Source organism: Corapipo altera, unplaced genomic scaffold (assembly GCF_003945725.1).
Source record: "Corapipo altera isolate COAL_440 unplaced genomic scaffold, ASM394572v1 61167, whole genome shotgun sequence".
Taxonomy (NCBI): Eukaryota; Metazoa; Chordata; class Aves; order Passeriformes; family Pipridae; genus Corapipo; species Corapipo altera.
The window spans coordinates 2,918,956-2,933,881 of record NW_020884949.1 but is presented as its reverse complement, the minus strand read 5'-3'; the positions used below and the strand labels follow the sequence as shown (position 1 = coordinate 2,933,881).

At 37.4% G+C, this 14,926-nt stretch overlaps 1 protein-coding gene across 4 annotated transcripts in view; it reads right to left on the bottom strand.

Moving 5' to 3' along the window:
- The window catches only part of FAM172A (family with sequence similarity 172 member A), a 267,049-nt gene that overhangs the window by 67,302 nt on the left and 184,821 nt on the right, over positions 1–14,926 (bottom strand). For all 4 annotated transcript variants that reach the window (XM_027662902.1, XM_027662901.1, XM_027662904.1 and 1 more), the window contains 2 exons: positions 11,697–11,813; positions 8,494–8,578 (listed from right to left, as the gene is read on the bottom strand). In XM_027662902.1, the coding sequence (XP_027518703.1) occupies positions 8,494–8,578; positions 11,697–11,813 (202 nt within the window). The remainder of the gene's footprint in view (positions 1–8,493; positions 8,579–11,696; positions 11,814–14,926) is intronic.

The window sequence follows — 14,926 nt, the reverse complement described above, 5'->3', positions numbered from 1 at the left end:
AGAGCCTGTGGGCACTTCAGAGAAGCTGAATGAGAGAGGATTGTGATCTTCTCTTCCGCCCCATGGAAAACACATTTGAAGCATGCTTTGACTGACCAATTTGGCAATAAGGAGCAAGGTGTATCGTTGGATGTAACATTGCCTATGTGCACTGAGAGGCTGGTAAGGCACTGCAGGTAAAAATGCCTGAGATGACGAAGAGCCGCCATGTAAGGAAAGCTTTTGCTGCTATCACAAAAAGCAAGAGGAGGTAGAAACCCACCTATTTCTGCTAGCATATAGTCTGACCTGTCCTGGAGGAAAATGTCAATTTGAGTCCCAACAATCTGAGGTTGGAAAAGACCTCCAAGATTACTGAGTTCAGCTGTTTACCCAGAACTGCCAAGCCCACCACTAAACCATGACTCCAACTGCCACATCTACGTGGTTTTTAAACCTCTCCAGAGATGGTGAGTCCCCCACTGCCCTGGGAAGCCTGTTCCAGTGGTTGACAACATTTCTAGCAAAGACATTTTCCCTAATATTCAACCTAAACCTTCGCTGGTGCAACCTGAGGCCATTTCCTCTGTTCCTGTAAGATGTTACATGGAAGAACAGGCCAACCCTCATCTGTCCACAACCTCCTTTTCAGTAGTTGTAGAGAGCAATAAGTCCTCCTCTGAGCCTCCTTTCCTCGAGGCTGAATAACTCCAGCTCCCTCAGTCACTCCTCATAAGACTTGTGTTCTAGACCCTTTGCCAGCTTTTTTGCTCCTCTTGCTCTAGTTTGTCCTTTTCAACAGACAAAACTAACGCAGATAGAACTAATACCAGACTGGCTTTTGTGGCAATAACATAACTGTACTCTTTAGAATATCAGTCTAAACTGTTGCTTGGAAATGTGCAGTAAAGATGCATTCTATTCATACCTATTCAAAACATGAATATGTTCTCTATTTGTTGTACTGCCACTGTGCCTTTAAGTGCTCTTAGGAGTCAAGGCATAAGTATTTTAACATCACAATAATGCAGAAGACTGGCTAAGCAACAACTTTCCTGGCATCTTGCATCTGCATGGGCTGAGAAGAAGCTCAAGCACTGAACAAAAAGTTCCAGAGCTCAAGAGTTTGCAATCATACATTGGAGTAAGACCTGCCAACATGCAGACAGATATGGATATATAAGGCACTAATGAGACTGCATTAAGTAGTATCAGAAGCAACAGTCACAGTAGTTTAATAGTTGTCAAACACTTTGTAGGAAATATCCGACTCTAATAATTTACATTATTCATTATCACCACAATCAAAGACAGCCTCAGAGACTAAGAGAAAACAACTCTAACTGGTTCACTCTACTCTAAAAAAATGCAATGATAAATACATATGTCTGAATACAAGAATAATTTTTGATGGAATTGTTTCTCTAATATCAGTACTGCCTCAAATACACGTAGCTATTTTGTTGAACAGTAAATGAATGTTATTGAACTCTCTGACAGGAGCAACATCTGATAATTCAATCAATTTGAATGCTTTCGAATTCACATTTTCATATTTACTTTTGAGGCTCTGGCATTCTGGAACAGAATTTGCAATATTGTTCAACAGGTCTCTATAGACTTTGTCCTTTCCAAAGCACTGTAGTGCTAAGCTACTCAAAACACAACATAGAAACTCATATCCAGCTGGGTTTACACATGAAATGAAAAGCTGTCTGCACCACTTGAGAGTAAAAACAGAGCTCCTTTGAAACATTGGGAGTAGAGAAAAAGCCACTTATTTCCAGGCTAAGAAGGCACAAGTTAAAGCTGCCAGCGCTGTGGCTAAGACAGGCTGATGCTTCAAAGTTACCATAATTATTTCCAGTCTCCGACAGACAAAGTACAACAGCAGAAATGGAAGTGCAGGACCAACGCTGGAGGCAGGTAAAGATGTTGACATGGGCAATGAAGCAACGCTCACACTGCAGATTCCTGTACTCCTCCACTTCTCCTACTAATGTTGCAAATACCTTAAAACAAATTAATATGCAGCTAAACACAGGAGCCTGACACCTCGACAAAACCTTCAGCATTTAATCTTTTCTCCTGAAATGCAAAGCTTTTATTGACAGAACTACATGCACACGAAGACATAAAATGCAAAGTGGTTTACAGTAAACACTGATTACTGTAATCTTAATCTCCATGAATGACTAGTGAATGCAGAAATAACATTTTTAACAAAATGGACAAATTGCTTAATCTGCCTTATTGTAAAAAGTGCATGGGTTTGTACTTATTTCTTATATTCCTGGAATTGTCGGACACCTATTCCTTGTCACAAAACACTACTATCAGAAAACTGCCCAGAATAGTCTTGATCAAATTGATTAAAGACTGAAAAAAACGCAGAAGCATTTGTAAACTGGGCTAAGAGTCTGAGCCACATATCATTCAGCATTTAATACAGTTTATGGTTGTTTCTGCCTTGTTTGTTATGAGCAAGATGGTGCAAATACAGATGAGTATTTGATACACCGTCCTTTCTTACAGTTGTCACAAGCCTCATTGATGCAATTACCTCTGTGCACAAACCCTGTGGTGTTGGAGAGCCCATTTAACCCCAGCGGAGATCCTCCTGTTTGAACCCTAGGATCTGCTCAGCATGAGGTACATCTGCAGACAGACGAGGCTTTTCTATGGAAATACACAAGTGAACTCTTAAAACAGCAGGCAAGAGTCACCTGTTAGGCAAAGCCAACAGAAAAATACCACCTCCATAATCTAATGCGTAATTTATGATATCCTTGGTATCAACACAAACTTTGCAACAAGGGCTCTACCTCATGAGTCGGTGCACTTGTGTGTGGGGCCACAGGCTGCATACTTGCTCTTCCAGTGAAAGGCTTGCTGTCCAAGTGATGCACTTCATTTCTTGGATCAGTGCTTCTAAGCAGATTTAACAGTCCATAATAATTTTACTTAAATTTACTGTAGCCCCATGGAAGTATTACTGATGCTATTCTATTACACAGCACAAAGCAGCAGTTTCAAGGGGACTGTTTAGTACCATATTCTTGATATTAAAGCAAGCAATGCCAAGAACTCAAATTCAGCAGGTAACATGCTTTTCTTTGTTTTTTCAGTGAGCACCGAATAATCTCATCTTTCATTTGTTTTGAACCACAAGTTTCATATGTGCACACAGAGAAAGCTCTAAAACAAACCCCCGAGCTTTAAAGTACATACTGTTGCTCAACTAACAGAGAAGTGCTTTTGGCTGTGTTTTTACCAAGGGGCTTAATGGATGACAACCCTGCTCCTTGCTGGGACAAGCTTTGTCAGAAACAACCACGGGGTCCTCGTCCCCTTTTCCAGGCAAAAGGATTTGAAAAGGCAAAGCAAGTAAACAACCACTTTCTGCAACATGAAGGACCTCCTTCTGGTGCTTACACACACAAAGTGACTGTCTTACCTGAGCTTGGACAACTACCACTATCTTCACTCCATACTCACTTACGTATGATTACACACCACATGATTATGGCAGGATTCTGTGCAGTCTTTTGGAACTTAGGCAAGTATACCAGTAAAAACTCCACAACCTTACATGAATATTAATTACCATTAGCATGGTTTCTTTACTGACATGCAATGGACCTTGGAAAAGGATGGACACAGTGCTGGACTACTGACTCCGCGTGGCCTGGCTTGAACAAAAGATGGGCCAGATGACTCCTAGAAGTCCCTTCGTACCTCAGCCATTCTATCAAGTCTTTTTTTCCCTTCTATTTATTTATGTGTAAACCCCCTCAAACCCTGAAGTACTTACTCTGTTAGAAATTATATTAATGATATTCTCTGAATTCAAAGTAAAAAAAAAATTAAATTGTGCTTTGTTTATCTAAATAAAATCAAATGTTTATATACCATACAGAGTCCAGCTTGATGTTAGGTACCAGGAAATACTATCTGAAGACTCACTTAAGAGCACCACTGGCAAGGTCATACCTGTCCCCCAAAATTAAGTTTGTTTTATTTCTACTAGCTCAAGGCTACTTTATTCAGCTATATGAGTTAATTCTTGCACTTTTTTCCTTATTACACACATATTTGTTCAAGTCTAGGCTCTTCTGTAAATAGAACTTTTCTCGATTACTGTCAGTGTTTTCATTCCATTGTGCAATCTTATTTGTCTTTTCATGCTGTAATTTCCTTATTTCACAATGTTTTAACTACATTGCCTGCAACTGTTAATAACTAGTGATTTTGGGAGTCAACTAGGAAGGCTTTCAAAATATTTGTTTAGGCAATTCATTTTATTAATGTTACAATAACTTCATTTGATTACTTTAAATTAGTGTTGGTGCATATCCACTTCGGCAAAATACTGTGAAGTTTAATCTTCTCTCCTAAATAACAAGCTTACCTGGCAGAAACACATGTGCTAAGGAATCCAAACTGGATTCAGGAAAACAAAGGCCATGTTTACCTGGTAAAATTTACCACAAAACCTTTCCTGGGGTTCAGGCCACTATCCTGAAATCAAAGTAATTTAATTCCTGAACAACATCAGAGATGGACACAGATCCATGGATCTGTTTTCTCCCATCCTCACTTTCCACTACTCCCACCCAGTAGCTGCTCCAGTAGGATGGCTTTCCAAGGGCTTGTGGATCTCCTGCTCTAGAATTAGGAGAAATGTTGTAAGGTCTCAGAGACACAGCATGAACCTCAACTATGGTTAGCAATAACATGATAAACCTGTCATTAAAACATCTATTCCAGTGTCTGTGTCAAATTCCAAGTTGATGCCCAGTCTCCTAACCAGTAATACTTCAACTGCTACTCCATTTTATGTAATGATTTTTAATGTACAGACAGCTGTTAAAGTCTTCATCTTTCTTCACCCTATATTTACTTAGACAGATCCATCTCCTCTGAGACAGAAGAAAGGTCTTCTGGTTTGTTTCCATTAGGAAGGTGGATTAAGACTGATGCAGAAGATGATGTCAAGTCTAACAAAGGTCCTTAACTAGGGCTGAAAGTGAAGAGGGTAAGAGATAGGGACCTTGAATATTCCAACCCCCAAGTCATTTGAGCAAACTTCTACTAGACCAGGTAGCTCAAAGCTCCATCCAACTTGGCCTTGAACACTTATGGGGTGGGGCATACACAACTTCTCTCAGCAAACTGTGCCAGTGCCTCATCAGCCTCACAGGGAAGAATTTCTTTCCTGTCTTTTCTAACCTAAATCTGCCCTTTGACAATTTGAAGCCATTCCTCTGTTGTCCTATCACTCCACGCCCTTGTCAAAAGCCCCTCTCCAGCTCTCTTGCAGCAGGTTTAGGTACTGAAAGGTGCTCCAAGGTCTCTCTGGAGCCTTCTCTTCTCCAGGCTGAATAACTCTCTCAGTCTGATTCCATAGAGTAGAGGTGCTGTAGCACTGTGAGCATCTTTGTTGCCTGTTCTGAACTTGCTCCAACAGGTCTACATCTATCTTGTGCTGAGCAACCTAGAGCTGGATACAGTGCTCCACATAAGATCTCATGAAAGCCATGTAGAGGGACAGAATCAACCACCTTGACCTGCTGGTTACGCTTCTTTTGATGCAGTCTTTGATGGTTGTCTTTCTGGACTGGAAGCACACATTGGTGGGTTATACTGAATTTCTTGTCAACCAATACCTGCAAATCATTCTCCTAAGAGCTGCTCCCAATTTATTATCTACACAGCCTGTATTTGTGCTTGAGATTGCCCTGAGCCATGTGTGGGACCTTGCACTTACTTGGCCTTTTTGAACTTTTCAGGGTCCATATCTTCTACAGGCCCACCTCTCAAGATCCCTCTGTATGACATTCCTTCCTTCCAGAGTGCTGAGTGCAACACACAGCTTTGCTGTTGTTGGCAAACTTGTTGAGGGTGCACTCAATCCCACTGTCCATGTTGCTGACAAGACGTTGGAAAACATTAAACTGACACCAGCATGCAACCAATTCCTTGAGACGTGGAGGAAAGACCATTAAGGCGGGACCCTCATAGGACCTCTTGCCACAAGAACAGATTCCTTTTTGTTACTAAGATATGAATAACTTATAGCAAACTTTTTAATTACTTAATAATACTTTAATCAAAAGCTTTAACAACTCTATCTGGAAATACAAGTAATTTTTCCTGTTCAATGGCCATTTATATCTCTCCAGTGATTTTAAGGGACATGCAAGCAGTAGGCTGTGAGATAATCTGCAGTAGGTATTGCTCAAATTAGGACTGCCTGTAAATTCCAATATGCTGATTAGCTGAATATCAGACCTTTTTGGAAAAGCTGGCTCATGAGATGTGACCAAGAGGCAGTTATTCCTGAACTTACTTTCAGTGCAGAGATAAAAGATAGGGTTCCAAGCAGAGAAGTGAATCTTCCTACTGCACAGGGTTTATTTTTAAGGATCTCCTGTCATTGCTCTTACTGCTCTTGCTGTCATCTGTTGAAATACCAAGGGCAATGCTGCCAGGATTTGAGTGTGGGCTGTTCCAGTACTGCAATTCTCAGGAAAGGAGCGAATTAAAATCTCTCACATTAAACAATAAGGCTCCTACGTCTAGCAGCATTTCATAAATTTGTTACAGATTACCTTAATACAGGTTTAGACTGTTACCTATATAAACACACTGTATGGATTATTCACTTGATCCTCTGTAAATGTCTTACAGTTGTTCATATAAGACATGAATACAAGACATATAAGCAAAAACATGTGAGCAAACTGATAACTCAGCAGCAGTCACATCAAGTTACACTATTTTAAACTGGTTTTATGTTACAAAGAACCAACTTGGAAATAGTTAGCTTACATTAAATCATTATGCAAAATTTCTCTTGAGAACTTCTAAAACATTAGTGATCTTAATCTAGCAGCGCTGCTTATATGCACTAAAAACAAATAGCCAATTTTTACTTGCTGAAATCCTACACCATTTAAATTAATTCTTCTAACACTTTGGTGTAGCTTGGGAGTTCATTAAGTGGTGTAGAAACATCATGGCCAATGTGACCCATCCTCAATAGAAGTCAAGACTTATTCACACTCTATTAAAGGACCAGTCTGCTTTTTAAGTACACCAAGAATTTCTTTTATATAATACATTTTATATTATTTACATAGAATGAATACAAAGAAAGAGAAGAGATACTCAGATGGAGGATTTTCAGTGCAGGCCAGCATACAGCAAATACTGACTGGTTGCTATCCAAGCTCCTATTTACCTGACTAAAATAACCTCTATAGCATACAGTCTTTCACAACAGCAAAACAGATGTCAGAGTTTGGAAGTTAATCCGGTTTTAAAAAACTCCACTCCTGAGCAGTATTTTTCCTTCAAACTACAGTAATCTCCTCTAAAGGAGAAAAAAGTTGGTAAATTAATGTTGAATCTATGAAAATTTAAGTAATGTATCACTTTCCAAGGCACTACAACAGAGCAGTGTCAGATTGCATGCATCTGTACAGAGCTGATGATCTGCACGTAGATTCCAAACCATAGCAGAAATATGATTAAAATATCTGGTTGTTGTGAGCTCTCCAACAAAGTACCACTAAATTTTCCAAGCCTTAAAAATATCCTGCAGTAAACTAAGTTTTATCTGCAAGGTTAGATCCCATTAACAACCCCGCAAATGCAGACAGATATGAAACTCTGACTTGTCAAATGAACAACTGCATCCCACAGAGCAAGGTCAAATATATTGTTCCAGCTTTTAAATTAATATTGTATAGACTGTGTCTTCCTTTGAACCTGATTTTATATTCTACAGAAATATGCTACCTATGGCTTTTAGAAAATCTGATAATCAAACATGAAAGTTCAGTAACAGCTTTATGTATTTTAGATTACTTTCCTACAGAGATTGGAGGCTATCCTTTTACATTGACAACTGTGTCTACTTTCCGGAATTATTACGCTTTAACTAAAGTCTCTCTGAATTATTTCATGTGCTTCTTATGATTTTTGATTCATTACTGAAAAAGCATAGCTGAGTATTTCCAAAACAATGGAAACTCACATCAACATTCTTGGATGCTGTAAATAATTCGCTATGTAAACTAGACTTACGCTGATCAGCATACAGGAAAGCGTCTTGTTTAGCTTAGCTGTAATTTTCATTAATATACTTCTTTAAAACCTTGTTGTCCACATAGAGTTATATATTTTTACAAGGATAAATTTCCCAGTTTTTGGCATTGCTATTATTTTTCTTAGGCACCACATATAATGTCACCAACTACTTAAGACAAACATAAAGGAAGATTAAAAAAATTCAAGCAACAAATAGACAAGAGAAATTAAATCCCACACAAAAGCAAAAAAAAAAAATTAAAGTGAGCTGCATAAAATAGCAGCAGTCATATCCTTTCAACCATATCTTGGTGTAGAAGGGTTAAAATGCAGTCATAACCAAATGCATTTTTAAATAAAAAAGTTGCTCCTGAGCACAAACACATAAACTGGCTTACCAAAAAAAAATGGACATACCTGCAGAGACACGGGGGCAATCTGGCAGCATGGACTCCACTGAAGTGTCCAGGGGCTCGGAGCTGGACACCCAGTTACAGCAGTTCTGTAAGAGTAGGCAGCAATTTTGGGGTAAGCCAAAAACTCAGAGTAAAAATAAATACAGACGTTGTAAGTAAGGACAATGATCACATCAAAATACTCTAATTTACACAGCAATCCAAGCAGGACTGGAAAGTACACTACACCAGTTTATTCACACTTACTATCAATGAACTACTATAGTTTCATACCAAATAAGGAAAGAGTAAGACCATAATTCAGGAGATTTGTAATGCGCTTAAATAGGATGTCTCTAAGTGCTACTTTGAGTGCTAATAGTCTTGAGGAGGTGCTTGGACCAACTAGTGCCTGAATCACCCACCACACACTTTAAGCTTTTCCTTTCTGCTGCTTTTAAATAGGTGTTGATATAAACACTAAGCCTGCTCGCTTGCCAACATTAAGGAATCAGAAATTTTTCTGGGTGTTTTGATGGAGTACACCATGGAAAGAATGTTTGTATAATCAGGAAACAACATATTAGAACTGAACAGAAGCCTTCAAGATAGCAGATTAATATTCAAATAATTGGAAATATAACTGAGATGAATTGTGCATGAACATTTAAAAAGGCAAATACCAGTCTTTGGGGACTTATATTCAGGAAGCATTTACATTTACCTTTCATTCCTGAACCTCTGAGTAGGATGAATTTGCTATGAATTTTGTAAATGCTTTCCTCCAAATGATATCTATTCAGAGTAGTCTATGAACTAAATTATTAAATAATATACTTTTAATAAAATATGTTGAAACTACATCAAATCTACAGAACTGAAGATTTAATTTTAAAGCAACTGCATTTTTAATAAGATTAGCAGCTGAACAACAAGACCTACGTGGCTTCCCCTGTTTCAAATCTGAATTTTCCCTATATGAAAACCTGATTAACTTCACTAAGAGAGAAAGGAAAAAACCTGCACAACTTTTTGGAAAGACCCAATAGATTTTCAGACAGATTTCTAAAAAATCATACCATCAATCATGATAGTAAAAATGGACAACTTCTATTCTGGTAAACAAGCATGTATTGTGTATTTCTAGATGCTTGCTGCCCTAGTTGTGCACCATGGAGTCCGTCCTCACTGTGGAAAGATCCTTGACTGGTAGATCAAGTGTCTTATTGTATTTCCTTAATTCATTCTGTCTGGAAGAAGATGTCAGCTGTGTTGCAGTGAGAAGAGAATTTCAAAGGCTTCAGTCCCCACCAATAAAGGGCAAGGAATGGCTTTTGAATAGATTTGTCAAGGCAACCCTACTGTTCTGGGACCAGGGAGAGCAGGAACAACATAAAGGAAGGGTTGCTGTATGAGATTAGAAAGTGAAGTTCACAAAGCATGGCAGATTTTTGTAAGAAACAGTAGATCAATGAAACTATTGAACTCAATAAAAAAAAAAACAAAAACACAACAAACACACTATTCAGTAATATAACTTTTTTAGTAAAAAAATTGTTAAAATGGAAGTATTTCACAGAGGTTTTCACGTTTAAAGTAGGAAAGCATTATACATTTTTACAATTTGCATGTATAATTTTAATTAACAGCTGAATGTGAAATTGCAAATGTAAGATGGTAGATATTATAAAAGAAGTAGAATTTTTATAAAGTATTATAATCATTTGAAATAAGTAAAATTAATATTAACTACTGATAGAACACTACATCAGAGAGCTGGAGATAATACAGAAGATTAGCACACAATTAACTAGCTTTTATATACAATGTGACACTTGCCTGTAAGAAATAAGTATTCTCGAAAGCAGTGTCAAGATATGTAAATGGATGATTTGTTTTATCATTCATCACAGCTCCTAATAAATTCAAAAATCATGACTTCTATAGGTACTAAAAATAGGCCTGCAATGATACAGGAAAGATAGCTCCAATGAAGAATTACTTTTTTAACAATTCATTCTTTCAATGACAGCAATTAGCCCTACAGACAGGCAGCGATTAGGTGTATATTTTAATTATTATTCATTTTACCAGTAGCCTTAAACCTGATTAAAGTAAGAGATATCCAGGTGATACGCTAGTCTTAATACCACTCAACCACATTTCACATATGTAAAATTCTTCTTTCTTATAGGAGATTTTTAATGCTAATGTAAGTTATGACACTCTATCCACTTTTTAGGCCATTAATCATTTAACGTATTCTTTAACATCTACTTTCTGCAAATGAAATTAAAGGTAATGCACTTGTCTTATTCAGACTAAATGCTTAAAGAAAAATGGAGATGTCAGATTCAAATTACAGGATTTAAAATTTCAGTTTTACTACATAACACATATTTTAAGGTTTTGATTTCCCATAAAGAAAATGGGGATTTCTCTGACAAAGCCTGTAGGGATTACCATTCTTTATATTTTTAACATTTAAGTCAGAACTGTCAGGCTGCATCCCAGGTGATTCTCTATTCCCATCAGTCATGGCCTATAAAACTTTAAGGTTAAGTCAGGAATAGGCACTCTATACACAAAGTTTCACTAAATCCATGAGAAAAAGTCAAGTCTAACAGAAAGTTCAGGATGCAACTAGTTTAAATTTGCTCTGGGCACCTATTATTTTAGTGCTCTGCCATGGGAATGTAGAAAAACATAGAGATGAGCCTGACCTGGTGAGGACAAGACTCATAAAGAGTAGTTTAGCTGCTCTTGCTTTAAAAAATATGATTTTTAAAATGTCAGTACCCCATACTTCAGTATGAAACCTTCGGAGCACTATAGAAGTAATTACATATCATAAAACTGCTGAGAGAAAGGATACTTTGCCAGCTGTGCAAATCATCAAACTGAGTCACGAAGAGCTTAAAGGGGCTTTGCAGAGTGCACCCAGGACTTTGCTCCAGATATCAGGCACTGCAAAGACCTCCTTAGTATGTCTCTGTATTGCCATGCAGCAGGAAGAAACACTGGACTTAGCTCTTATAATTTTGAAATTCAGAAATGGCTTTAATCTTGGTTATTTTAGGGGCTGGTATGGATACGTGATTTCCTCAGTCCTGTAATGTGCTGGATTTCACACCCAAAAAACCAGAAAAGGTCAACAGAAACAGACGTTTAGTGAGCCATATACAGATGTATATACTCTAACTCTTCAAAAAAAATAGGCCTTACCTCTCGCATCCACTCTCTAATAGTTTTTCCAACTTCTTGATGCCACACATTGTGAACAGAGTCTGTCAACGCCACAGCAGTTACCTTATTTTTTACTTCTGCCTCTCGTTGAATCATCTGTTAAAAAATAATGGATTAAAATTCATCCTTTCTATTGAATTGAGTCTGCTTAGTCAGAGATAATGATCTTAAATTAAAAAAAGAAAGAGCAATACAGAATCAGTACTTGACATCACTTGTTTTAAAGTTTATACAAATCCTAACAGCTCCAGAAACACCTAATATTTTTGATAAAAGAAATAATACTAACTTTTAACTGACTGAACTATTCAGTCCTATTATTTTCCATGTGGCTTGACAATTCTAGGATTAAAGGCATCATAGTGAAAAAATGGAAGATTCCCTGAGGACACCTTTTACAAGCTTCTCCAAGTTCCTATTTCAGTGCTTCAGGGAAGCTGATACCTGTGGTTCACTGTAAGCTACTCATGACTATCATCTACTAATTTTCAGTAGATTGCTGTAGTTTTTCTGATGTAGAATCTTACTTTGACTTGGTTTTTTTTTTTTTCTTTTTCTATCCAATTTGGCTATCTTGCACTCACACCATGGTCCCAAAATTCTTTGTGGTCTCTCTTATACATATGCTTACCTAGCTAACTCCAAAGCCTCTCAGTATTTTTAGGATATTAAAGAGCCTCTGTTGTTGTAAATGACATTATGACTAAATAATATCAGTTCTAAAATCAATTAAATGATTGCTGCAAGTAACACCAGTGATATAGTGAGATGCTGTGGAATTCAGCACTGCTCTGCAAGATAAAAGGGACTGGAAAAGAATAGTTTGATATCAAAGAGAGACAAAAAGGTTTTAATCTCCTGACATGAGTGACCCTAATTTGTAACACTGGATCAAAGAAAGCATAATAAATTATACTTATAACACCAGCATTTCGCAACAAGTGTCTTTATACTGCGTATGTATTAAAGTTACTTTTTTTTTAAGCTTCTTTTTGGATAAATGCAACACATACAACATTTCTAAAACCAGGCATTCTTTGTTCACGCTCTAGTAACTGCTTATCAGCATACAGGCTGTACCTCCAAACCCTCTGTTCCATGTCCTTGCCATAAGAGTGGCTCCAAATTCTTACCAGAAAATAAGTTCTTTGAAAGAGACCATCTCTAAAAAGAAGACTTGTCAGCAATACACACCCAACTTGCTTTAAACCCTGCTGTACATCAAATAAGTTTTTGAAACACACTGTACGTACTAATACTCCTGTTCCAGTGCTGTGTATTCCAGCACTCATTTGGCTACACTGTCTTGTACAAAACACTGATTTAAACAGCAAAGGTGCAAAAATTTCACTGTTCTTGAAGCCCACATACCTACCAATCACTTGGAATTATTACATACAGGGGGAAGCTTAAAATCATCACCAGCTCCTAGTATTCTAGTATGACTTCTTCCATGAAGGGCTGGTATTCGGAAGCACTTCTAATGACCATCAAAGGGAAGAAATATGCTCTGCTTTGGGAAAGCAGTTTTTTCTCAAGCTATTGTGTCCTGCATTTCTGTTTCAAAAACTAGTCACCCAGTTCATCTAAGAAAATCACCTTTTTCTTCAAATCTCAAGAAAAAACAAATGTACAGTTCCCTTTTTCCTTTCTAGACTTAGCTCAGGTTTGCTATTTTCAGTTTCCCTAAGCACATGGAAGAACTGCCAGCCACTGATCAGCATCTCTTCCTACTCTTTCTTCACATGGTACACGCAGTCTTTGCATTTCAGATCATATATGATACATAGGAAATAATATGCAATACCCAACATGCTCCTGGTGCTTGCCATTGAGCTTTGTGGATGCCTGCAGAATGGTATTCTCTTCATAAAGATCAGCAGAGAGACTGAGGCTGACAATGTGATGTTTTTTGATAACTCAGCCACAGTGCTAAGGTCAGGATAAGGTCTCACGGATGCAGCAGCAAAGAGGGATCGAAGGGATTAACTGAGCTTTAGTTACAGATTTCCTTACATCCAGCCCAGAAGAAATAAGTTTTGGTAGGCATCCATGCCCTTACGAATCAACTTAGAAAGAAAGAGACAAAAACAATACCTCAAGTAGGGAAAGGATCAAGGCTAAAACCTTCACTTAAACAACTAGTCTAACGTGTCCATCTTTAAGTGACACAGAAATGTCAAAACAGAGTATGTCAAACCCAGGACACTTTAGCTTCTATCAGAACAGCTCAAGCTCCCTGCTACAACAGGACATTCACTGATAATAATAATCAAGGAGAACAGATCCAGGTTAAGCTCAAGAAGCAGACCCTCTTATCAGGGATGATAATTTACCTAGGAAGAAGATACAGGAAGCCTATGTGCTTTTGGCCATAGATGCTTCAATACTCAACAAATGCCAAAGATTCAATGAATGGATACCTCACAGTTAAAACACACTTATCTTTTCTAAAACCAGTTTTGAATTAATATAAATTTTAAAAATTAAGTCAGCGGAATAAATTTGTTAGAGTAAAATACATTCACACTGAAAAACAACATAGCAGCCAGCTGCCATTCAAATTTGACATAACTACAGAGTTGTTCCAAATTCCAAGGGAAGGATGATATGGGATGCAAGATTTACAAGACTAATCTACTCCACACAGCCTGTACAGTCTTTTGAGGTGGACATAATAAAACTGAAGATATTTAATAGACCACAGGCTACTAAAAGTAACAAAAATTAGGTATTTTTATTCAGAATAAGGTTTTTTTTTTCTGAAACAAAGGCCTACAGATTTTGTCTAAAGTTCATTTTATGCCTTATACTCTTTGTACATCAGTGAATTTCATAGACGAGAATTTTTCACAACCTAAGAATTATCTAATTAATTAATTATTTAATTAATTATTTAGTAATTTTCAAATCTTAAATTATTCTTAGCTGAATAGATTTTGCAAGAAGACATTTCTCTTTGAACCCCTTCATTGGATGGTTTACAGCTTCACTCACTCTGTCATTACACTCCTTCTTCCAATAATTCCATTACTGCCAGAAGTAGGTAAGCTGGCACTTCTCTATTATGTAAACTGGTTCTCATGTATCACTTAACACACCACTCTGGATCCTTTAGAATTTCCCAACCATTTTCTCTCTTTAGGTATTTCCATTTTACCTTTGCGCTTGAGTTCCTTCTTTGCAGTGATATTTAAGTTTGATTTTGT